The following is a 24,192-nucleotide window of genomic DNA, read 5'->3' on the forward strand; positions in this document are numbered from 1 at the left end:
GCAGGTCCAGGGTGGAGCTTGGCTTTTTATTGTTGTTGAAGGAAGGATTTAGTAATGTGTCCCTAGTGTCAACTACCACTTCTTCAACACACAGACACGTTCGCGCACAGAATCGCAACGTCTTATGCCACAGGAATATTAAAACCATACAGAGAAATGACTATTTACAGCACATGCAGAAAGCGTCTATCACATTTAGCATTGCACTGAATCAACTGTATTCTGGTTCCCTGATATAACTGTGCAAAACAGAGTTGTTTAGCTACACCACATGCATTTATAGGTATGAGAAGAGAAAATCTTTCACTTACTATCTGCCATCTTCAAATTAATTCATAATAGTGCCAATTCACAACAATTGTTATTTCAAGGCACTTTACAAAAAATAGAAAACATTTTTTCTTTGCTTGGTGGCCCTGTCTGGCTGAGCAGCCCTCAGAATTGTGGTTTGAGTGCCAAGAAGAAGATTTACTTTCACAAGTGGAGCATTATGGCTAACGCTATAATGCTCTGCTTCATATATATATATATACACTTTATTAGAAACTGCTTTGGGATTATTTAAAATGCAATGGACATGGAGATGTAAAAAAAAGGGGAAAAAAGAAAGAACGGGAGAGAGGTGGGGCAAAACTGAAAAAGGGAGAGAAGATAAGAATAGAGTAGAGAAAGAAGGCTGAAGAATATAAGATAACACCCTAGAAGACTGCTTTTACACCTGCAGAAAGAGAGAGAAAAAAGATACATCTGTGTATCTGTAAACACCTGAATCCAAACACCTGGACTTTGGATGTCTGTGGCCCAGGAGGTGGTCCACTTCATTCTGAGTTCAAGACAGGCAGACTGTCATAGCCACCAGTCCAGACTTGGGCACCCCATGGACTCCAATCTCGACACCATTAGCCTTCCACCCCCCATGAACTCCAGCATGAACGTCCCCAAAGGCCCACCCCAACCAGGATACAGATATCGAACACATGGCCCTAAACACAAATGCCATGAATCCCAACAGAGACACACCACCACAAGAGAGTTCCACCCCCGAAAAGCCAATGAAGCCAGATCCACACAGCATGAGCCCCACACAGCCCCCGCTCCAAGCATCACCTCCACATCCCGCCCCCTACCACACAGCTAGCTGCAATGGCTAGGCAACGGACCAGAAACCACTGAGCCCAATGTTCACACTGGAGCCCCCAACTCCACAGCAATAAGGGATCAATTTACCCAGGGATGAGGGCCCCCACCACACCCCCACAAACACACATCACGGCCACTGCTAAGCTAGCCCAGGGAGAATCACCAACCAGCTCATCTCCACCGTCACTGCCTGGGCAATCCAGAGCAGAGGAGAGACCATCCAGCAGCCACAGTGCAGAAGCCCCAGGGAGAGGCAGCGACGCGCTGCCGACAGCCGGCTATGCCAGAGCAGATCCAGCCACGGACCCAGACACCCAAGTATACACCACCTCCCAGCTGAGCCAGGGGACCTAGGCCCCGCCAAGCAGCCAGTGAGATAGCAAACACCTGAGCACCCAGCTCCGGACACCGCGAACCACCGATGCGGGCTAAACCTATAGCAGTGTAACTAAAGAGATAGCTCAGGATAACCTAAGCCACTCTAACTATAAGCTTTATCAAAAAGGAAAGTTTTAAGCCTAGCCTTAAAAGTAGACAGGGTGTCTGCCTCACGGACTAAAGCTGGGAGCTGGTTCCACAGGAGAGGAGCCTGATAACTAAAGGATCTGCCTCCCATTCTACTTCTAGAGACTGTAGGAACCACCAGTAAACCTGCAGTCTGAGAACAAAGTGCTCTGTTAGGAACATATGGACCAACCAGATCTCTGATGTATGTTTCACGTTGTGGTGTAGAAGTGGACCCCAAAATGCAGACAGGCAGACAGAATGGTGGCGAGGCCTATTTTTAGTCTACGAGGCTGACCAGGAATCCAGGAGCACCTATGACCATGAACAAGATCCCACCAGGACTCTGACCAAGAGACTTAGGACCTAAGCAAAGCTTGAGTGGCTTGGACTTTGGATTGAGCTCGGGTGGCTTGGACAGAGTCCAGGACTTCAAAGCTCTGACAAATAATGCACAGCATTATTACATTATTACGGCCCCATTACTGCGGCAGCCGCACCGATCCGTCAGTTGATCTCCCGCTCCATTCTCCCCTCACTCGTGAACACGACCCCAAGATACTTGAACTCCTCCACTCGAGGCAGGAACTCCCTCCAGCCTGAAGAGGACAAGCCACCCTTTTCCAGTCGAGTACCATGGCCTCGGACTTGGAGGAGCTGATCTTCATCCCAGCCGCTTCACACTCGGCTGCGATCCGCCACAGCGCATGCTGTAGGTCTTGGCTAGAGGGGGCCAGCAGGACCACGTCATCTGCAAAAAGAAGAGACGAAATCCACTGGTCCCCAAACCAGACCCCCTCCGGCCCTTGGCTGCATCTAGAAATCCTGTCCATAAAAGTTATGAACAGGACCGGTGACAAAGGGCAGCCCTGCCGGAGTCCTACATGCACCGGGAACAGGTCCGACTTAGTGCCGGCAATGTGGACCAAACTCCTGCTCCGCTCGTACAGGGACCAGATGGCTCCTAATAAAGGGCCCCCGATTCCATACGCCTGGAGCACCCCCCACAGGGCATCACGAGGGACACAGTCAAATGCTTTCTCCAGGTCCACAAAACACATGTGAACCGGTTGGGCAAACTCCCATGAACCCTCGAGTACCCTGTAGAGGGTATAGAGCTGGTCCAGGGTTCCACAGCTGGGGGAAAAAAAATGGTCACCCTTCTTATGAAGGGGGACCACCACCCCGGTTTGCCAGTCTAGAGGCACTGTCCCACGACCGCCACACAATGTTGAAGAGGCGTGTCAACCATGACCGCCCCACAACATCCAGAGACTTGAGGTACTCAGGGCGGATCTTTTCCACCCCTGAAGCCCTGCCACCGTGGAGGTTTTCAACCACCTCAGTGACTTCAGCCTATGTGATGAAGAGTCCAACCCCGAGTCCCCAGTCTCTGCATGATGGCAGGATTGAGGAGATCCTCGAAGTACTTCTTCCACTGCCCGATAATGTCCCCAGTCGAGGTCAGCAGCTCCCCAACCCCACTGTAAATACTGTTGGCGAAGCACTGCTTCCCCCTCCTGAGGCGCCGGACGGTTTGCCAGAATCGCTTCGAGGCCAACCATTCTTCTCCATGGCCTCAACGAACTCCTCCCAGGCCCTAGTTTTTGCCTCTGCCACAGCCCGGCAGCAGCATGCTTGGCCTGACTGTACCCGTCGGCTGTCTGGCTTTCTCCTCTTCCAGCGTATCCAACTCACCTCTAGGTGGTGATCAGTGGACAGCTCAGCCCTTTTCTTCACTATGGACTTCATTATGGACAATCCGTGACTAGCACAGAAGTCCAATAATGAAACACCACTTGGATTCAGATCGGGGAGGCCATTCCTCACCATCACGCCTCTCGAGGTGTCACTGTCATTTACCATGTGGGTGTTGAAGTCCCCCAGCAGAATAACAAGAGTCCCACGGGGCACTACACAGCACACCCAAAAGGGACGCCAAGAAGGCTGGGTTTTCCGCACTACCGCTCAGCCCTTAGGCTGAAACGACAGTCAGAGATCTGTCCCCGACCCAAAGGCACAGGGATGCGACCCTCTCATCCACTGGGGTAAACCCCAACACGAGATGGCTGAGCTGGGGGGCAACAAGCAAATCCACCCCAGCTCGCCGCCTCTCCCCACGGGCCACTCCAAAGTAGAAGAGAGTCCTGCCTCTTCCGAGGGGCTGGGTTCCAGAGCCCATAATCTGCGTGGAGGTGAGCCTGACTATTTCTAGTCGATATCTCTCGACCTCCCGCACAATCTCAGGCTCCTTCCCCCCCAGTGAGGTGACATTCTACATCCGTAGAGCCAGCTTAAGTTTCCGGGGATCGGGCTATCGAGATCTCCACCTTCATCCACTGCCCAATCCTAATTGCCCCGGTCCCTCGTGGTTCCCCCTGCAGGTGGTGGGCCCACTGGGGGATGGCCTCGCGTCTATCATTTGGGCTTGGCCTGGGCGGGTCCCTTGAGGAGCAACCCGGCCACCAGGCATTCTCCGGCGAGTCCCGACCCCAGGCCTGGCTCCAGGGTGGTACCCCAGTTCCGCCGTACTAGGTGACATCACGTGCCTCGATTTTTCTGGTCCAAATGAAGGCATCTTGAACCGCTCTTTGTCTGAAACCTCACCCAGACCCTGTTTGCCATGGGAGACCCTACCAGCAGCATTTAAGCCCTAGACAACATAGCCTCTAGGATCATTTGAGCACTCAAACCCCTCCACCACGTTAAGGTGATGGCTCAAGGCCGGGGATTGTCATTCAGTATCAGCTTTATTATAACCTTGCAAGTGAAATTAATTTTACAGCATTGGACATGTGCTCAGGTGTGCTGCCAAATCATTTTGATTAGACAAAGCAAAGAGGTCTCTTTATAACAGCTTCAACAGCTTTCAAGGTAGTCTTCTTGAGATCCAGACTCAGAGAAGGGAGACGAGGTGAAACCAGTTGTATTTCTGTGACAACAGTTTTACCTTACACAGTGTGGCATACATCTTGCATTAGATTTCTGCTCAGAGAAATGTGAGAAACCAAACCGTTTATCTATTTGTTTGTCTGCCTATCTAGAATTGGATTTACAGGATAAGCAGAGCTAGATGTCATGAACGTAGCAGTGGTAATGAGTGTTAGACTTAGGGAAAATATTGCCAAGGGGAAGAAGGTAAGCGAATAAGAGTAGTAAGTGAGACAGCATTGAAGATAGCTGTGGAAACTGATTTGTGTTTGGACTGTTCTGATCCAGAGGAGCTTCATGATTTATCAAAAATATTAGCTTCATCTAAACCTTCAACTTGCATGTTAGACCCAATCCCAACCAGAATTGTCTCAGGAAGTATTCCTTTCACCAGCCCCATTTTAGACAAGATTAATCTATCCTTAGTATATGGATCAGAACCACAGGCTTTTAAGATAGCTGTAATTAAACATTTACTTCAGAAACCTTCTCTTGATCAAGATGACTCAATTTTTTAGTTTATTATTGATTTCATAGAATGAATGTGTAAACACGTTAATCTTGATAAAAGAAGAGATGCTTTACACCAGATTTAGCTATAGCTAATTTCCATCTGCAGTCCTTGGCCAGGTCACTACAATAAAATGTATTCAACATGCATACAGTACATCCTGCCATATACGGCATCTACAGTCATTAACACAAAACAGCCTTATGGGGGAAATTTACTGCCAAAAATCAAGAGCACATATTTTCAATTTGAGAGCAGGACACAAGCGTACCCCAACTAAGCCTGTGACCTATCATTTGCACACTGTTATTCTATTGGCTGATATGGTTGCTAGGAGACGATACGACTTTAATCTGAGAGAGAGTAAAAAGAATTTGCGAGCAGGGAAGAAACTTGAGAGCGCAGTTTTGATCCGAGCAGAGAGCAAGTTTGCGCACATGGAGGATGAAGCAAGCAGAAGGAGAAATTATCTATGCCAGAACCATTAGATCAGAGTGCAGAAAAAAAGATTTAAGAGAGAACAGACTATATCTGAAAGAAAGCAGACGTTTTGAGTCCAAGCAGAAGGAAATCCTGCTCTCAAATTGAAAATATTTGCTCTTGATTTTTGGCAATAAATTTACCCCATACAGTCTAATCCATTTACAGCGATTTACATAAAACCTTAATCTACAATTTTAAATAAGTATATAAGTGTACATAAAAAACACGACCATAGTTTATGTTGACATTGCTGGTTTCCCAGTAGTTCCTCTCTAAAATTTCATGAGAAATCATGCAGGTCATAGCATAATTTCAGACGATCTGGGAGTTTGTTCCATTCTTTGATGGCTCTATATGAAAAGGCAGTCTGTGCAAAGGTTGAGCTTCTTTGAGGTAGTCTACAGTCATTACGGGCTGTGGACCTAGATGTTCTACAGGTCCTTCTCAAAATATTAGCATATTGTGATAAAGTTCATTATTTTCCATAATGTCATGATGAAAATTTAACATTCATATATTTTAGATTCATTGCACACTAACTGAAATATTTCAGGTCTTTTATTGTCTTAATACGGATGATTTTGGCATACAGCTCATGAAAACCCAAAATTCCTATCTCACAAAATTAGCATATCATTAAAAGGGTCTCTAAACGAGCTATGAACCTAATCATCTGAATCAACGAGTTAACTCTAAACACCTGCAAAAGATTCCTGAGGCCTTTAAAACTCCCAGCCTGGTTCATCACTCAAAACCCCAATCATGGGTAAGACTGCCGACCTGACTGCTGTCCAGAAGGCCACTATTGACACCCTCAAGCAAGAGGGTAAGACATAGAAAGACATTTCTGAACGAATAGGCTGTTCCCAGAGTGCTGTATCAAGGCACCTCAGTGGGAAGTCTGTCGGAAGGAAAAAGTGTGGCAGAAAACGCTGCACAACGAGAAGAGGTGACCGGACCCTGAGGAAGATTGTGGAGAAGGGCCGATTCCAGACCTTGGGGGACCTGCGGAAGCAGTGGACTGAGTCTGGAGTAGAAACATCCAGAGCCACCGTGCACAGGCGTGTGCAGGAAATGGGCTACAGGTGCCGCATTCCCCAGGTCAAGCCACTTTTGAACCAGAAACAGCGGCAGAAGCGCCTGACCTGGGCTACAGAGAAGCAGCACTGGACTGTTGCTCAGTGGTCCAAAGTACTTTTTTCGGATGAAAGCAAATTCTGCATGTCATTCGGAAATCAAGGTGCCAGAGTCTGGAGGAAGACTGGGGAGAAGGAAATGCCAAAATGCCAGAAGTCCAGTGTCAAGTACCCACAGTCAGTGATGGTCTGGGGTGCCGTGTCAGCTGCTGGTGTTGGTCCACTGTGTTTTATCAAGGGCAGGGTCAATGCAGCTAGCTATCCGGAGGATTTGGAGCACTTCATGCTTCCATCTGCTGAAAAGCTTTATGGAGATGAAGATTTTTCAGCACGACCTGGCACCTGCTCACAGTGCCAAAACCACTGGTAAATGGTTTACTGACCATGGTATCACTGTGCTCAATTGGCCTGCCAACTCTCCTGACCTGAACCCCATAGAGAATCTGTGGGATATTGTGAAGAGAACGTTGAGAGACTCAAGACCCAACACTTTGGATGAGCTAAAGGCCGCTATCGAAGCATCCTGGGCCTCCATAAGGGGCCTAGGGGGTGCTGTTTATCCAAATTCTAATGTAATCCAATAGAGCTGTTTGGGGGTTGTCAAAGATCAACCATATTGAGTTTGGAATAAATCGGACCATGCATGTGTAATTTAGAGCCAAACGTATGGCCGTGGCGTGACATCAGAATTCGCCACGCCGGCATAGCCACACCCTGAAGCTAAAGCAGTCAGTACTGGAGACTGTCTTAGACCATCATGTTATCTGTTACTTGGGACAGTTTCACATTGATTCGGTGAAGGACATCAAACATTGACTAAAGGAAAACATGATACTTCCTGTTCTCAGGGGGCGGGGCTTCGATGATGTCAGCATGTGATCAGTGAATATTGTTCAAGGCCTGAGGCAGATCAATCTCAGAAGGTTTTAGGTCTCTGACTTTCCTTGTAGAAACTAGAACAGGTTCGTGTGTCATGGCGAGAAGTCATATTTTGAAGCGTGGCCACGCCCACATGCTTTCATATATCAAAAAGCTTTTGATAACTTTGAATCCTCAATGCCTTAAGAGTATACTGAGTGATTTTCAAGTCATTAAGTCAAAAGCTGTAGGAGGCGTTCGCTCAGATATGCGGGCTAGAAAGGGCAAATCTGGGGTCAAAATGGCAAATTCAATCCAAAATGGCCGACTTCCTGTTGGGTTTGGACCAATGCTCCAAGAGACCTTTTTGTAGGTCTTGACAAGTTACATATGTGTACCAAATTTCACAATCCTCGGTCAAAGCATGGCTTGGGGCTGATTTTTTAAAATTTTCTACGGGGCGCTGTGCACGAATTAGGCCACGCCCACCAAATATGTCATCATATCTCTTTTGGGGACTGGACTAGGATCAATCACATTGAATTTGGTGCAGATCAGATGATGTATGTGGAAGTTAAAGCCCAACGTATGGCCATGGCGTGACATCAGACTTCGCTGCGCCACCACGGCCACGCCCTTTTATGAAATGTCACTGTGCTTCAAATGAAGTTAGACCCACTAGTTATCTGTCTTCTAACACAGTTTTAAGTTGATTGGGTCAAGAGGGTCAGAGAGGCACCTTTCCAAGTGAAAAAAGTGACTTCCTGTTCTCAGGGGGCGTGGCTTTGATGATGTCATTATTTGACCAGATAGGATTGTTGCTGACCTAAGAGGGATCAATGATACCAGGTTTGGTTTATTTCAGCCAATTTATGTGAAAGTTATTGCTGTTCGAAATTTGTGGCGAGAAGGCTAACTTTGAGGCCTGGTCCCGCCCCTTCAACATGCTCAAAAACTCACAATTTTGATAACTTTTAATCCTCCATGCCTTAACTAAATACTGACAAAATATGAAGCCGTTAGCTCAAAATCCCTAGGAGGAGTTTGTTAAAGTTCGACATGTATGAAAAGTGAAAAATGTCCAAAAATGACACTAGGGGGATAATTTTGGGTAAAGTTTGGTGAGTTTTTGAATATGTTTGAATACGTTGGTTTGACTCGTCTGGCAATCAGAAGGTTGTGGGTTCGGTTCCAGCTTCCTCCTGCCATATGTCGATGTGCCCCTGGGCAAGGCACTTAACCTCAAGTTGCCTACCGATCTGCGTATTGGTGTATGAATGTGTGAGCGTTAGTGAGTGCGATTGGGTGAATGTGGCTGTAGTGTAAAGCGCTTTGAGTGGTCTGTATGACTGGAAAATCGTTATATAAGTTCAGTCCATTTACCATTTAGCTAATATTGCAAAATTATAGTCCCATCTCAAACCTCCCATTTATCAGTAAGGTGATTGATGCGGGGGTTCCCCAAGGTTCCCTCCTGGGACCCTCCTATTCAGTATCTCCATGCTCCCTGTTGCTCAGATCATAACAAACTAGAAAGGTTACCATAACTACGCAGATGACACAGCTCTACATTAAATGTCACCAGGTGACTATGAACCTATTCAAGCATTGGGTCAATGCAGAGAACCAATTAATGCGTGGATAATTGTCTTCAGTTGAATAAAAACAAAACTGAAGTCATTATATTTGGACCAAAGGAGGAGCGACCAATAGTCAGAACACAGCTTCAGTTACTACAGCTAGAAACCACTGATCAGGCCTGAAGTCTGGGTGTAGTGATGGGCTCAGACCTGAACCTCCAGAACTGCATAAAGACAATCACAAGTCAGCCTTCTATCACCTGAACGACATCTCCAGGATTTAAGGACTAATATCCAGAAGTATCTGGAGAAACTCAGCCATGCATTTATTTTCAGTTAAATTGATCACTGCAACAGTGTCTTCACAGGTAAGCACGAAATACATCAGAAAAGGAGTCAATAGACGGTAAAACAGGGAGAGAAAAACATTTGCAGCAAGGCCAGGATCAATGTGTACATTAACTGAAAATAATAAGCTAAAATGTGATGATAGTTTGGCATTAATTTTTAACAATTGTTTTTTCTTACCACTAACTATGACAAAGCAAAAGACAACTTAATAAATTCAGACAATATTATTAAGAAGTTTATTGTCATATGCACAGCAAACGTACAGTGGTTATACTGAACAATGAAGTTCCTATTATGTGAATTCCTGACACAAACTAACAAAAAGAATCTTAAATTAAACAGCAAACAATTATCTTAAAATATTGTGGTTATTGTGTCAAAAGGTCTAAATATGCTTAAAAAATAGTGATCAGTAGTGTAGTCAGTGTACAAGATGAAGGATATATGCACAGTTCAAAAACAGTTCAGTAATTGCGTTTGTGCCCTCTTTGTGACCTGGATACTGTGAATGTCGTGCAGTGTTCTTAGGGTCACCCCATAGATAATTTGGGTTGTTTTAATGACCTGTTGGAGAGGCTTCCTGTCCCAAACAGTGCAGTTACCATACCGCAATGTTATTGTTTCTAGGTCTAGCCTGGTGCCATTGCTGGAGCAGGACCAGTGTCTGGTGGCTGCTGCTTGTTGCCCGTTGGTGGCTGGACCTGCTGCTGGTCAACTCACACCAGCAGCACCACCAACTCTCCCAACACACTGGGACCCCTAAGACTCAAAGTGCTACTAGCATCTCTTCAACCCTGCCATTTCTGTATATTTTAATTCAGTTTATTGTGAGATTTATGATTAGACTACAGTATGAAGTGTGATTCCAACTGCAGAATCATAGTGGCTTGGGTCAGATGATTAACATATGATCTCTTTCTTTTAGAGACTCTTGTGGATCCAGATGTTCATCAGCAGACAAAATGAAGGTCAAGCCTTATGCCAACTCATCTGAGGCTTTTGTGGCCTGTGCAGGTGATTCTGGCTTGGATTCAGAGTCTCTCTTCAGCCAGGATACCTGCCGATGGGAGGCAGGGCTGAACTGGTTAAATAGTTCATTGCTGGATGAGACCAACAGGTGAGAAACACAGCAGCAGGTGTGACATCTGGTACAAACGCAAATCCTGACACATGATAATATATCATCATTCTGTCCTTCTAGCACATGCTTCTCCTGTTTAGGTGGATAATTTAAAACTCAGTTTTAAAAGGTTATCTTCCTTCAGATCGAAATGTTAAAGAAACAATTGCATGTTTTCACTACGGTGCACTACTCTGTGTATATTTGTATTTATATCCTGCAAATATATTTCTGTACTTAGATTATTACCAAATAAGCAGTTACTTGCTGCAATCTTCTGTAAAAGCAGCTATGATTATGTCAGTCTGAGCAGAGCTTCTTCTCATTGCTGCTAACAGAGCAGTAAGATCCAGTGTGAGAATGTAAGGAATGTAAGTTTTTAGAATACAGTGAAGGTTTGCAGGTTGTTTAACAAATACTCCTCTTCCTCACTTCCTTCAGACCCAGCTGTCATCCAATCAGAGATGTCTATGTAGGTGAGCAGGTGAGTCTAAAATATTCCTGTCAGTAATAATTAAAACAATAAGATCCAGCCTAAATTAAATGTGTACACTTTATCTAAAATTCTTGAGAAAATAGTTGCTAATCAAATGTGTGAACATTTATACTGCAATGACCTGTTTGAAGAGTTTCAGTCAGGTTTCAGAGCTCATCATAGCACTGAAACAGCTCTGCTGAAAGTCACTAATGATATTCTTATGGCCTCAGATAATGGACTTGTGTCTGTTCTGGTTCTGTTAGATCTCAGTGCTGCATTTGATCCAGTTGACCATAATATTCTCTTAGAAAGGCTGGAATATGCTGTAGAGATCAGGGGAACAGCGCTAGGCTGGTTTAAATCAAACATTTTTTAGATGGGGCAGGGGGCTGTGTGACCCTGATGTTTTTTGATTTTACGAGTGCTTTCAATACAGTTCAGCCTCAAATATTAAAGGGCAAACTGGAGAAGATAGGAGTGGATCCCATCTTTTTCACCTGGATCTACAACAAACTCACTGAGAGGTCACAGTATGTCAGGCTGGGGAGCAGTGTACAAGGACTCTGGTGAGCAACATTGGGGTAGCGCAGGGAACTGTGTTATCTCCCTTTCTCTTCACACTGATGACTATTCAGACCATTCCACGGCATGCCATATCCAGAAGGACTCTGATGAAACGGCCATTGTGTTGTATGAAGGGAGGGGACGAGAGGGAGTACAGAGGAGTCATCTCGTCATTTACAGAATGGAGCAGGAGAAATAATATCTTATCCTGAACACTCTGAAGACCAAGGAGATGATCACTGACAATGGCAGAAAACCCTCCCATGAATCAATCACAATTGGAGAGGAGATTGAACTTGTAAACATACAAGTATTTGGGAGTCCATCTTGACCTCAAGCTGGACTGGTCGCCACAGGAAGCGCCCTGTACAAGAAAGAACAGAGTAGGCTCTATTTCTTGAGGAGGCTAAGCTCCTTTAATGTGAGCAGGGATTGTTGAATATATTTTATCAGTCTGTGGTAGCCAGTGCTATGTTGATTGGGGTGGTCTGTTGGGGGTGGGGGGCGTATGACCCTGAGGGACAGTAACCGGCTGGATAAGCTGATCAGAAGGTGTGCTTCTGTGTGGGGGAGGAGGGCGGACTCAGTGGGAACTGTGCTGGAGACAATGATGAAGACTATCATGCAGAGCATTCAATGTAACACTAGGCACCCACTACATCAGTGATTCCCAACCGGGGGTACTCGTACCCCTAGTGGTACACGAGCACATTGCAGGGGATATGTGAGAACATTTAATATTTTATTTCCAAGATGATGGGTAAATATCATCAGTTAGTTGAGATAATTATTGGATGTGTGATGGTTTATTAGGACTCAAGTGCAAAATACACCAAACTTTTATCAACCAAAAGCACAAAAACAGGCACAATAAGACAACTACAGCTCGGAAAGACTAGACCAGGGGTGTCATGGTGGTTATAGCTCCTTTAGAGGCTTCATCTAGGAGAGAAAGACAGCTAAGCAGATAAACTCTGAGCCAGATTTCAAGGTTAGAGTCTGAAAGAGAACACATAGAGTTAGTCACAGTAGAAGCTCAGTCAGTAGCCATGTCTAGGAGAGAGAAAGGGTTAAACACTAAAAGACAGGGCTATGTGGATCATCTGTAGAAGGTGAGCATTAAGTTGTTGCCAGCAGAAGCTTGGACGATTCCCCTCTCCAGAAAGGTGTCACAGGTAGACACAGAGTCAGGCCAGGTGTAGCTTCTAGGAAGAGAAAAGAGAGAACATGAAGTTAAAAGAATAAAAGATTACCTCTCTGTGGTTTGAAGATATTTAAGAGAGCCTAAGGAATTATTCTGTCAATAGGCTCTAGAATTTGTTTTATTTTGCTGCTAAAACCTGGAGATGTTTCTCCTCACCTCATTGATGCCATGCAGCTTTCTTCATGATCTGGCTTCAGGATTTGTTCTACTAGAACTATGGCAATGAAACTGTGCTAAAGGATTAAGTTCAATTCAGTTTTATTCACAACACGTCGTCTCAAGGCACTTCACAAACTCTATTCAATTAAATCATACAGTTTTCAAATCAGGGTCATACATTTCAATCAAACCTAACTATCAAACAGTGCAGTGAGATTCAGGATATTATTCAAATTGGTTAAAAGTTTTTATATTTAAGGATAAGTGACTTGTATGAAAGAGAGCACATAGTTAGTCACAGTAGAAGCTCAGTCAGTAGCCATGTCTAGGAGAGAGAAAGGGTTAAACACTGAAAGACAGGGCCATGTGGATCATCTGTAGAGGGTGAGCATTAAGTTGTTGCCAGCAGAAGCTCGGATGATTCCCCTCTCCAGAAAGGTGTCACAGGTAGACACAGAGTCAGGCCAGGTGTAGCTTCTACGAAGAGAAAAGAGAGAACAAAGTTAAAAGCTGAAATAACAGCAAATAATGCAGAATTGAAGAGTAGTAGGAGAATGTAGCGAAGAGGGTGAAAGTGGTCATTATGTCCTCCAGCAGCCTAAGCCTATAGCAGCATAACTACAAAGATAGTTCAGGATAAACTAAGCCACTCTAAGCTTTATCAAAAAGGAAAGTTTTAAGCCTAGCCTTAAAAGTAGACAGGGTGTCTGCCTCACGGACTAAAACTGGGAGCTGGTTCCACAGGAGAGGAGCCTGATAACTAAAGGATCTGCCTCCCATTCTACTTCTAGAGACTCTAGGAACCACCAGTAAACCTGCAGTCTGAGAACAAAGTGCTCTGTTAGGAACATATGGACCAATCAGATCTCTGATGTATGATGGAGCTAGATCATTAAGGGCTTTATATGTGAGGAGGAGAATTTTAAATTATATTCTGGATTTAACAGGGAGCCAATGAAGGGAAGCTAAAATAGGAGAAATATGATCTCTCTTTTTAATTTTCATCAGAACTCTTGCTGCAGCATTTTGAATCAGCTGAAGGCTTTTAACTGCATTTTGTGGACATCCTGATAGTAAAGAATTACAATAGTCCAGCCTTGAAGTAACAAATGCATGGACTAGTTTTTCAGCGTCACTCCTGGACAGGATATTTCTAATTTTGGCAATGTTCCGGAGGTGAAAGAAGGAAATCCTAGAAACCTCTTTAATATGGGATTTAAATGACATGTCCTAGTCAAAAATAACACCAAGGTTTTTTACTTTATTACCGGAGGTCAATTTAATGCCATCCAGGTTAAATGATTGACTAAGCAGTTTCTTTTTTAAAGACTCCGGTCCAAAGACGACAACTTCTATCTTGTCTGAATTTAGAAGCAGAACATTTAAAGTCATCCAGGTTATGTGCATTAATGATTTTGTTTGACTAATAGCAACTATTCTAATTATAGTTTTTTACAATGTTTGAATATTGAAGCCAAACGACTTTCAGTCTGTCAGGGATTGTCCTGTGAATCCCAGAAAAATGTGGCAGTATTATAGAACAATAGATGGAGTGAACTTGAGCACTGGCATTCTAAAACAGCAAGCCCTGATTACACACACTACTCACAAAACCTTATGGATATTTGGCTGTCAGGTGAAATGTACGGAAAATATAAAAAGTTTATGCTACAGTGATATTATATCATGAAGACTGGGTACTTAAGTAGAAAGATGCAATGGTGACTTCCTCATCTCAAACAATTTATTGAAGCAAAATATTATGATTTGGGGGTGTTTGGTTTTGGGGTTTTTGTTCTAACCGTTGAACTTTGGATCCTGCTTTGATCCTGTGGTGCTTTAGTTTGGTTTCTTGTGATTGTTTTCTGTTCATAGTGCTTTCTAATTCATGTACTGTTATAACTATGTTTCTTAGGTTAGATTGTGTCCTTGGGCTTCTTTTTTTGTTCCAGCCATGTTTTGTTTCACTCTCTGCCTTTGCCAAATCATGTGATCATCATCTGGTCCACATGTTTCATGCCAAACTGTTTCTCTTTCCACCTGTGTCTTGCCCACTTATACTCTGCTGTTCTGTTTCCTCCTCGCAAAAACATCATAGTCCACAGTTCTCTGTTCCACCATTCATGCATGTTTTACCTGCCTGTCTATGCCTGCTTCTGCCACCGCCTGTGAGCGAGTTTGTTATCAATAAAGCCTTTTACTCACCACCACTCAGCCCGTCCGTCTGCATTCTGGGGTCCACCACCACACCACGTCGTGACACAAAAGCCAACCACAACGCACGTTTCCTCCCGGTTTCCCTCTGTAACACTGTGGCCACCTCCATGCAGAACTCAAAGATTACTGTCCTGGACAATCTAAACTGGCTGATGAGTCATGCGTCATCGTGGACCAGCAGATGAGTAGGATATCTGACTTCTTCCACTGACGATGGCCTCCATCTGTGCCAAAGCTGCCATCGTTATTACATATTTACTTACAAGTTTGTGCAGTTATTTATGGACGTGTGATTGTCTTCAGCTTGTCCGTCTTAGGAATCATCAAACCTGACTTCTTAGGAGTTAATCAGCTGATCCGACATCGTTTTATTCTTAGTGAAAATTAAAGGTGATTCACATGCATCAGTGCACAGACTGATGAACATCTACCATTTGGTGGTCTCTTTCAGCAGAGAGGAACTTCTAAACATCAGACAGTCCTTTCTTGGCCTTTTTTCACCATCATTAATTGACGCCAGCTTCACGGAGGTCCTGGCCAGCGGAGTGGCTATACTCTATGGGCTATACCGCCGGAGCTGGCGTGCTCGTGAAGCTCGGACAGCGGGGACTACGCACCCCTGCCTTCAACCCTCCTGGCAAATGTGTGTTCCCTGGCCAACAAGATGGACGAACTGCTTCTCCTCACCTGTAAAACCTCGGACCTCCGCAGATATGCCGCCCTCTGTGTTACTGAAACCTGGCTGTGTGTGATCACCCCGGACTGCACACTCCTGATACCGGGCTTACAACTGTTTAGAGTGGACCGCAACACAGACTTGTTGGGCAAAAAAACAAAGAGGAGGAATCTGTTTAAATAAGAACAAAGGTTGGTGCAGAGACTACCAAACCACCTTCTACTGCCCCACCTACTTCCCTTTGTGACTGTTTACTGGAAATGAAAGCCTAGTTTTCATCTAATTTTCTCAAACTCAACAGCGACAAAACAGAAATGATCCTCATCAAATCCATCCTCCCAAATCCTTCTACTTTCACCCTCACCTTCGACAACTCATCTGTCTCTTCATACATTCAAGTTAAGAGTCTGGGTGTCATATTTGTCAGCACTCTATCTTTTCAAAGCCACATCAACAACATCACCCGCTCCGCCTACTTTCACCTACGTAATATTAGTCGCCTCCGCCCGTCCTTCACTCCTGCCACTGCTGCAATCCTGGTCCACAGTCTGGTCACATCTCGTCTGGACTACTGTAAGCTCCTCTTAAGAGAACAGTAAGTTGAGCAAAAAAGTACTGACACATTGAACATATGGTTGTGCATTCAGAGGTTTAGAGAAGGTCACATTAAGTTCACCTGTAAAGGTTATAGTGCATTTAGGATTCATTCTGAAATTTCACCCAGAAGACAAATATCCCTAACTTTTGGTAGGTAGTTTAAATCAAAATAAATCAAATAAAATTTGGCCAACACAAACCAACAGTCAGACTCAGAGGAACGACACAGAGACTCTTTAACTTTCTCGCAACGAGGACAGCCACACACCAGAGTGTTAGTTACAAGTGTGATTACCTCAGCTCCATTTTATTTATACAGTAGAGTGTACAGACATATCAGATGGGTGTGTGACATTTACAAGTTTTAGATGGGGAGTGGAAACAGGGACAGTTGGTACTGCCTTCGGTTATTGCAAGACCAGCTGCACACAGACCAAGATAACAATTGATTACAGCCAGACACTGGGTCACATTTACATGTGACGGTTAGAATAGGGAAGAAATGCATGTGAGTGATAATTAGTGAACATTAATGTATACATTCAACCTAACAATTAATATAGCACATATAAGAACAACTGCTATTGGCCAGTGCTGCACACCAAAACAACCAATTACAACAATAGTTCAAAGTTAAAAACAATTTAAAAAACATGACAAGACAGAATAAATCCATAAGTCAGCTTCAACAGAAAAGGCCTGATCACCTCTGTGGAACACCCCATACTTCACGACCACTAGAAACAAATAATCATTAGATGTAGGAGATCTACAAGGCACATAAGGCTGCAGGAGGTCAGACCGGTTTATAGGAGCCTTCCCGTTCAGGGCCTTATAGTTAATCAATAACTGTAAAAACTGTAAAAATCTGTTCTAAAACCAGCAGGCAGTCGGTGAAGGGAAGTGAGCTCTGTGGAGATATGTTCATGCTTTTTATTCATTTTTCAATTCAATTCAGTTTTATTTATATAGCGCCAATTCACAACACATGTCATCTCAAGATTCTTCACAACAGTCAGGTTCATATATTCTAATTAATCGTAACCATTGAACAGTTCAGTCAGATTCAGTTATTTATTCAAATTGGATAAAAAGTTTTTCTATCTAAGGAAACCCAGCAGATTGCATCCAGTCAGTGACTTGCAGCATTCACTCCTCCTGGATGAGCATGTAGAGACAGTGGACAGTCACTGGTGTTGACTTTGCAGCAATCCCTCATACAGAGCATGCATGTAGCGACAGTAGAGAGGAAAAACTCCCTTTTAACAGGAAGAAACCTCCAGCAGAACCAGGCTCAGTGTGAGCGGCCATCTGCCACGACCTATCTGTTTAGAGATAATCTGCAATGTTCTGAACCAGCCGCAGTCCTGAGAGTTCAGCCCGGCTAGCACGCAACATACAGAGAGATACAGTAACCCAGCTTGGAACGAACCAAGGCGGGAATCACCGGTCATAATCATTAAAAGATAAAAATGGTTTCACTTAAGAAAACGTTTCACTTTAAAATGATCTTTTTGCAACAGAAAATCGCCTCAACATTTTTTACATGAGATTATACCAACTGCTCCAGGTTACCCAGATCTGGAGAAGAAGAAGCACTATGATTTCCATTAGGACCACAAATAATAACTGGAGTTTTATTTTCATTGAGCTTTAGAAAATCTGAGGCCATCCAAACTTTTACCTTGGTGAGGCAAACAGTGGTTGTAGTGAAAAAAGATAATTATGCTTCAACTGAAAGTAGATGTCAGTCACATCTGCAAATGAATAAAACGAGATGTTATATTTTCTAACGATGGAGCCTGAGAGGAGCATGAAAATGGAAAATAGAATTAGTCCAATAATCGATCATTGAGGAACTCCCCGCGTGAAAGGAGCCGAGAGGGAATCAGATTCTCCAAATCTTAAGGTAAAACGTCTGTTGGGTTATCCATTTTGGTCAGATGGACCAATTGGGCTGCGCAGTTTGACATTGAGATGCGCAGATCAGCATTCGTCACATCGATGGGCATCGAAGCTGACGTCATCAGAGTTTTAATACCAGAGGAAACAAACTTTTAAGCACCATTTCCCAGCCGTAGTGATCTGCTAAGACGTAAGGAGGCAATCTCTGGAGAATAGAAGCTCGCAGGCGGGTTTACTTTTCCTCCACAATGGTCATTCCCGGAAGAGCTTGAAAGCTGGAAATCTGTCTTATACAAGAAGATCAGAAGATTCATATCGCGATCGAAGACCATTAGACGCACGCAGCCCATGTGCAGGTGAAATGCCACAGAGGTTTTGTTTACAAGGAGATAACGTTGCCCTTGTTTCAGTCGACTGCAAAGGTTTCTCATATTTATATATATCCCCGTTTTGGACAGATGAGAAGTTTACCGTTTTTGAGGTAATCACAGACGCGTGACACTCTGGTTCCCCCGTTTTTCTTCAGACCTGCGAAAAAAGTCAACGTCAAAGTAATTTTGTTCTTTTTATATTAAATCGAATAGGTGTTTTTAGAGGTCTGGGCAGGGTGAGGCATAGTTAAGGTGAATTAGTGTCACCAGTAATTAATCCAAGGTATTAACTTGTTTCAAGCAATATTGATTAAAGTGTTTTATGCTGAACTGTTTTGATTCACTGAGCTCCTGACAAGCGGAGCTGCGGCACTCTATGGGATACTGCACCGAAAGCGTCGGACGGGAAACCGTGCTGGCGCGCTGGTAAAGCTCCGCCAAAGAGGACTTCGCACACCACTGCCTTCAATCCACCTGGCAAATGTCCGCTCTCTAAGTAACAAGATGGACGAGATGCCTCTCACCGGTAAAAACACGGACCTCCGTGGATCAGCGGTTCTCTGCTTCACCGAGACATGGCTGAGTGAAAACATCCCGGACCGCGCACTGCTGATGCCGGACTTCCAGCTGTTCAGAGCGGATCGCAGCGCGGAGCTATCGGGGAAGAAGCAAGGAGGCTGAATCTGCTTTTATATAAATGAAGGTTGGTGCAGAGACGTAAAAGTGCTGGAAAAACATGTATTCCGGATTTCCACCGCATGGCTGCACTTGTGCCGCGGAAAAACATCTCGCTGAGCTGATTACAGACGTGGAGAAAAAATACACGGACTCTTTCATCATAATACTGGGAGATTTTAACAGAGCAAACCTCTCCAATGATTTCCCCAAATACAGACAGCATATTAAGTGTCCCACCAGAGACAAAAACACACTGGACCATTGTTACACAGCTTTAAAGGACTGATTATTCCAATGGTTATAATCAGTCTGACAGAGAGAGGTATCCCAATCCTTGTGGTTTTTAGTAGAACAATGACCATCAGTGGGACCCTTTGTGAGGTTCCTTGAGACGACATTGTTATAAATAAGCGCCGTTTAACTAAATAATCTGAACTGAAACTATCTGTGTAGTTATGCTGCTATAGGCTTAGGCTGCTGGAAAACATAATGACCACTTTCACCCTCTTCGCTACATTCTCCTACTACTCTCCAATTTTACATTATTTGCTGTTATTTCAGCTTTTAACTTTGTTCTCTCTTTTCTCTTCCTAGAAGCTACACCTGGCCTGACTCTGTGTCTGCCTGTGACACCTTTCTGGAGAGGGGAATCATCCAAGCTTCTGCTGGCAACAACTTAATGCTCACCTTCTACAGATGATCCACATGGCCCTGTCTTTTAGTGTTTAACCCTTTCTCTCTCCTAGACATGGCTACTGACTGAGCTTCTACTGTGACTAACTCTATGTGCTCTCTTTCAGACTCTAACCTTGAAAACTGGATCAGAGTTTATCTGTTCTTTCTTTCTAGGTGAAACGACTAAAGGAGCTACATCCATTAACATTTACTTTTCCTTCCCATAGAAAGTACTCCTGGATCAGTGCTTCTTTGTTCTCTTTGTGTCTCTGCTCTGTTCTCTCAAACCTCCAGTCGGTCGTGGCAGATGGCCGCTCACACTGAGCATGGTTCTGGTTCTGCTGGAGGTTTCTTCCTGTTAAAATTGAGTTTTTCCTCTCTACTGTCGCTACATGCATGCTCAGTATGAGGGATTGCTGCAAAGTCAACCCCAGTGACTGTCCACTGTCTCTACATGCTCATCCAGGAGGAGTGAATGCTGCAAGTCACTGACTGGATGCAATCTGCTGGGTTTCTTTAGATAGAAAAACTTTTTATCCAATTTGAATAAAAAGCTAACTCCAACTGAACTGTTCAATGGTTAGGATTAATTGGAATGTATGAACCTGACTGTTGTGAAGAACCTTGAGACGACGTGTGTTGTGAACTGGTGCTATATAAATAAAACTGAATTGAATTGAATTTAATATAATATCATGCTGTTACCAGGGCTGCTCTGGGTTTTTCAGATCATTATCTAATCCACCTCATCCCAACCTACAGACAGAAACTAAGAGCTTCCAAACCCAAGGTTCACACTGTTAAGAAGTGGACTGAGGAATCAAAGCAGATGCTACAGGCCTGAATGCACAGACTGGACTGTTTTTGAAACTTCAGCCACTGACTTAAACCAACTAACTGATGTGGTGACATCATACATCAGTTTCTGTGAGGACATGTGTGTGCAGACCAAGACCTTCTGCACCTTTGGGAACAACAAGCCATGGTTTACTCCACACCTCAGGAATCTGCGCAGGGAAAAGGAAGAAGCTCACAGCAGTGGAGATTGGGCGCGGTACAGGCAGGCCAGGAACAAACTCACAAAGGAGAACAAAGCAGCTAAGAGAAGCTACAGTGAGAAGCTGAAGAACATCCTTTCTACTGGTGACACTTCAGCTGTATGGACTGGTCTGAGAAACCTGACTGCCTATAGGAGCCCCCCCACCCATCCTGAACAGAGTCGTCTCCTGGCCAACCGTCTGAATGGCTTCTACTGCAGACATGACAAGAAGCCATTCACACCTCAAACCATCTCCTCTACATCCCATTCAGGAACAAGTTATTCCCACAAAACAACCAACACCCTACCTTCAGATCCTCTGCCTGCACTAAAGATCTCCGAGGAAGATGTAAATATCGCTCTGATCTTCACAAGGATCTTCAACAAATCACTGGAGAAATGTGAGGTCCCCTCCTGCCTCAAACGGTCCACCATCATCCCGGTTCCCAAGAAACCCACCATCCTAGGATTAAATGACTACAGGCCTGTAGCCCTGACGTCTGTGGTCATGAAATCCTTTGAGCGGCTGGTGTTGAAGCACCTGAAAGACATCACAGGCCTCCTGCTGGACCTCCTGCAGTTTGCTTACCGAGCAAACAGGTCGGCAGATGATGCTGTTAACTTAGGTCTACACTTCATCCTGCAACACCTCAACCACCCAGGGACGTACGCCAGGATCCTGTTTGTAGACTTCAGCTCGGCCTTCAACACCATCATACCAGACATCCTCCACCAGAAGCTCACACAGCTCAACGTCCCAGCCTCCACCTGTCAGTGGATCAACAGCTTCCTGATGGACCGACAGCAGCAGGTGAGACTGGGGAGCATCTTCTCCTGATCCAGATCAATAAGTACTGGTGCCCCCCAGGGGTGTGTTCTATCCCAACTCCTCTTCTCTCTGTACACAAATGACTGCACCTCATCGGACTCGTCCATGAAACTCCTGAAGTTTGCAGATGACACCACTGTCATTGGACTGATCCAGGATGGTGATGAGTCTGCATACAGACAGCAGGTGGATCGGCTGGTACACTGGTGCAGTCAGAACTACCTGGAACTGAACCCACTCAAGACTGTGGAAATGGTGGTGGACTTTCGGAGAACACCACCCCCATACACCCAACCTAAAATGGTTAGGATACATTGGTCTTTGAATACTTTGTATATTTATGTTTTACTTTTCAACCTTTTTATCACCATTACTTCATTTTCTGTTCATAATTTGGAATATAGGTTGTCCTTAATCGAGCTTTATTTATAGAGTGCTTTACACGCTCGAAGTGACAGAAGTGCTGTACGGGTCCTTAAAATAATAAAAATTATAAATAAGCGATAAACAGTACGATCTACCGTAAAACTAATAGAATAAGAGGGGTTAAAACAATAAAAGATAAGAAAATAAAACTATTATTAAAACCAGCCTGATACTTCTGCTCAACTGGAATTAAAAGCCAAGTTAATAGGATGATTCTTTAAAAGAGATTTAAAATGTTTTAAGGTGTTGCCCATGCGTAAGGCTCGGTTATAGTCGTGCTTTGGGGCATAGCGTAGGACTCTGCTGACAGCACGCCAGCCTCAACAAGCGCTGTAGGCGTTCATTCACTTGATGCTGACATTGGTGCAAAATTCTACTAAAACTCCACACAGATCAGCTCTTCTTACTGTTTGGCTTTACAAACCACATATTTTTCCATGTCTTATGGCAAATTGACTCCTCTTTACTGATTGCAGCAGCAGTCTTGTTCCATGAGTGTTGTGCTGTTTGGCTGTCTTTATGATACCTCATAGATTAAAGTCGGTACAGGAGAACTGGCTCGGTGAGGGCTTCTTCAAATTGCTCTATTCTGAGCGAAACTAAGTGTGCTCGGCTCACACTAAGTTCCAAAGAATCTGAGGTATATGCCCAAGCGTTGCGGCAGCTCGCAGGCTCCTCGCTCAGGGGCGAGGACGGCACAATTGCATCACTGGCCCTGTCCCAATACCCACACTACACCCTACGCCCCTCTATGAAGTGTGTACTTTGTACAATTGCACGTAGGGGTTGAAGTGCGCAGGTTATAAGCGAAGTGGAGAATTGGAACAGTAGGGGTTACGTCATTAACTTGCACCTCTACGCCACAACTGCGACATCAAAAATGTCGGGACCTGTCATTGCTTTTGTTGTTTTACTGTGTTGCTGCTAATTAAATATGTTGAATCTGCAACAAGCTATTTTTTTGAGAAGAAAGTGCACAAAGCAAAGGAGGCTTATACACCAGATTCTCGATGCGCCAGTGTTTGTTTGAAAGGTAACTTCAGTGTTATGACCTACTGACTGCCCAGACTCACTCTGAAGCCACAGGTATCTCACAATGTTGAGCCTGGAAAACCAGTAAAAAAATATGTTTGTCAACTTGCTGTCTAAAGTTTACGCAGTTATTATTCTGATTTGATGGTTGATTAGATTGATGGTTGTGATTGTTTTTTCCTCAAAACGTCATCTGCAGCAGTGAATTGTGGGTAATATACTTTGGCGAAGTCCGCTTAGATTCCCGGTTAACCAAAGTGTGGATTGAGGGCACAAAGGGGGCGGGGCTAAGGACCACTCTGGAGAATTGGGTCACACTACGCCCTCAAACCCAACAATGGGAACGTGCAATTCAGGGACACAAGGGTGGAAGTGCGGGTATTGGGACAGGGCCTCTGTTGGCGCACGCGCCCTCCTAACCCGTTGAATGCGTCAAGTAATAAACCTAGCTTCACAGTGCACTGTAAAAAAGAAGAGTTGATTCAACTTAAATTAACTGCTTCAATTGGTAAAATTTAATTTAATTAAGTTTATCCAAGTTAATTTATTGAGTTTTTTCAACTTAGTTCAATTAAAGTTAGACTTGCTTATGTCTTTTCGTTTCTATCAAATAAAGAATTAAAACCCGTTTAACTTAATTTTATGGAGATTAAATATTAAGTTGTTCCAAAATAAAAAACTGAATTATCCAAAAGTACATTATCACTCATTCTATATTAAAATACAGC

At 44.2% G+C, this 24,192-nt stretch overlaps 1 protein-coding gene across 3 annotated transcripts in view; it reads left to right on the forward strand.

Moving 5' to 3' along the window:
* LOC124868931 (signal-induced proliferation-associated 1-like protein 2) overlaps window positions 1–24,192 on the forward strand; it is an 83,924-nt gene that overhangs the window by 54,295 nt on the left and 5,437 nt on the right. Inside the window, exons 14-15 of one of the 3 annotated variants that reach the window (XR_007038431.1) lie at window positions 10,509–10,611; window positions 11,056–11,078. Coding sequence is in view for 1 of the 3 variants with exons in the window: in XM_047366589.1 (XP_047222545.1) it covers window positions 10,420–10,611; window positions 11,056–11,098 (235 nt within the window). In the remaining 2 variants the exon portion in view is untranslated. Of the gene's footprint in view, window positions 1–10,419; window positions 10,612–11,055; window positions 11,099–24,192 lie in introns of those variants that run through there. The other 2 variants (XR_007038430.1, XM_047366589.1) reach the window with 2 other exon arrangements.

This window comes from Girardinichthys multiradiatus, chromosome 5 (assembly GCF_021462225.1).
Source record: "Girardinichthys multiradiatus isolate DD_20200921_A chromosome 5, DD_fGirMul_XY1, whole genome shotgun sequence".
Taxonomy (NCBI): Eukaryota; Metazoa; Chordata; class Actinopteri; order Cyprinodontiformes; family Goodeidae; genus Girardinichthys; species Girardinichthys multiradiatus.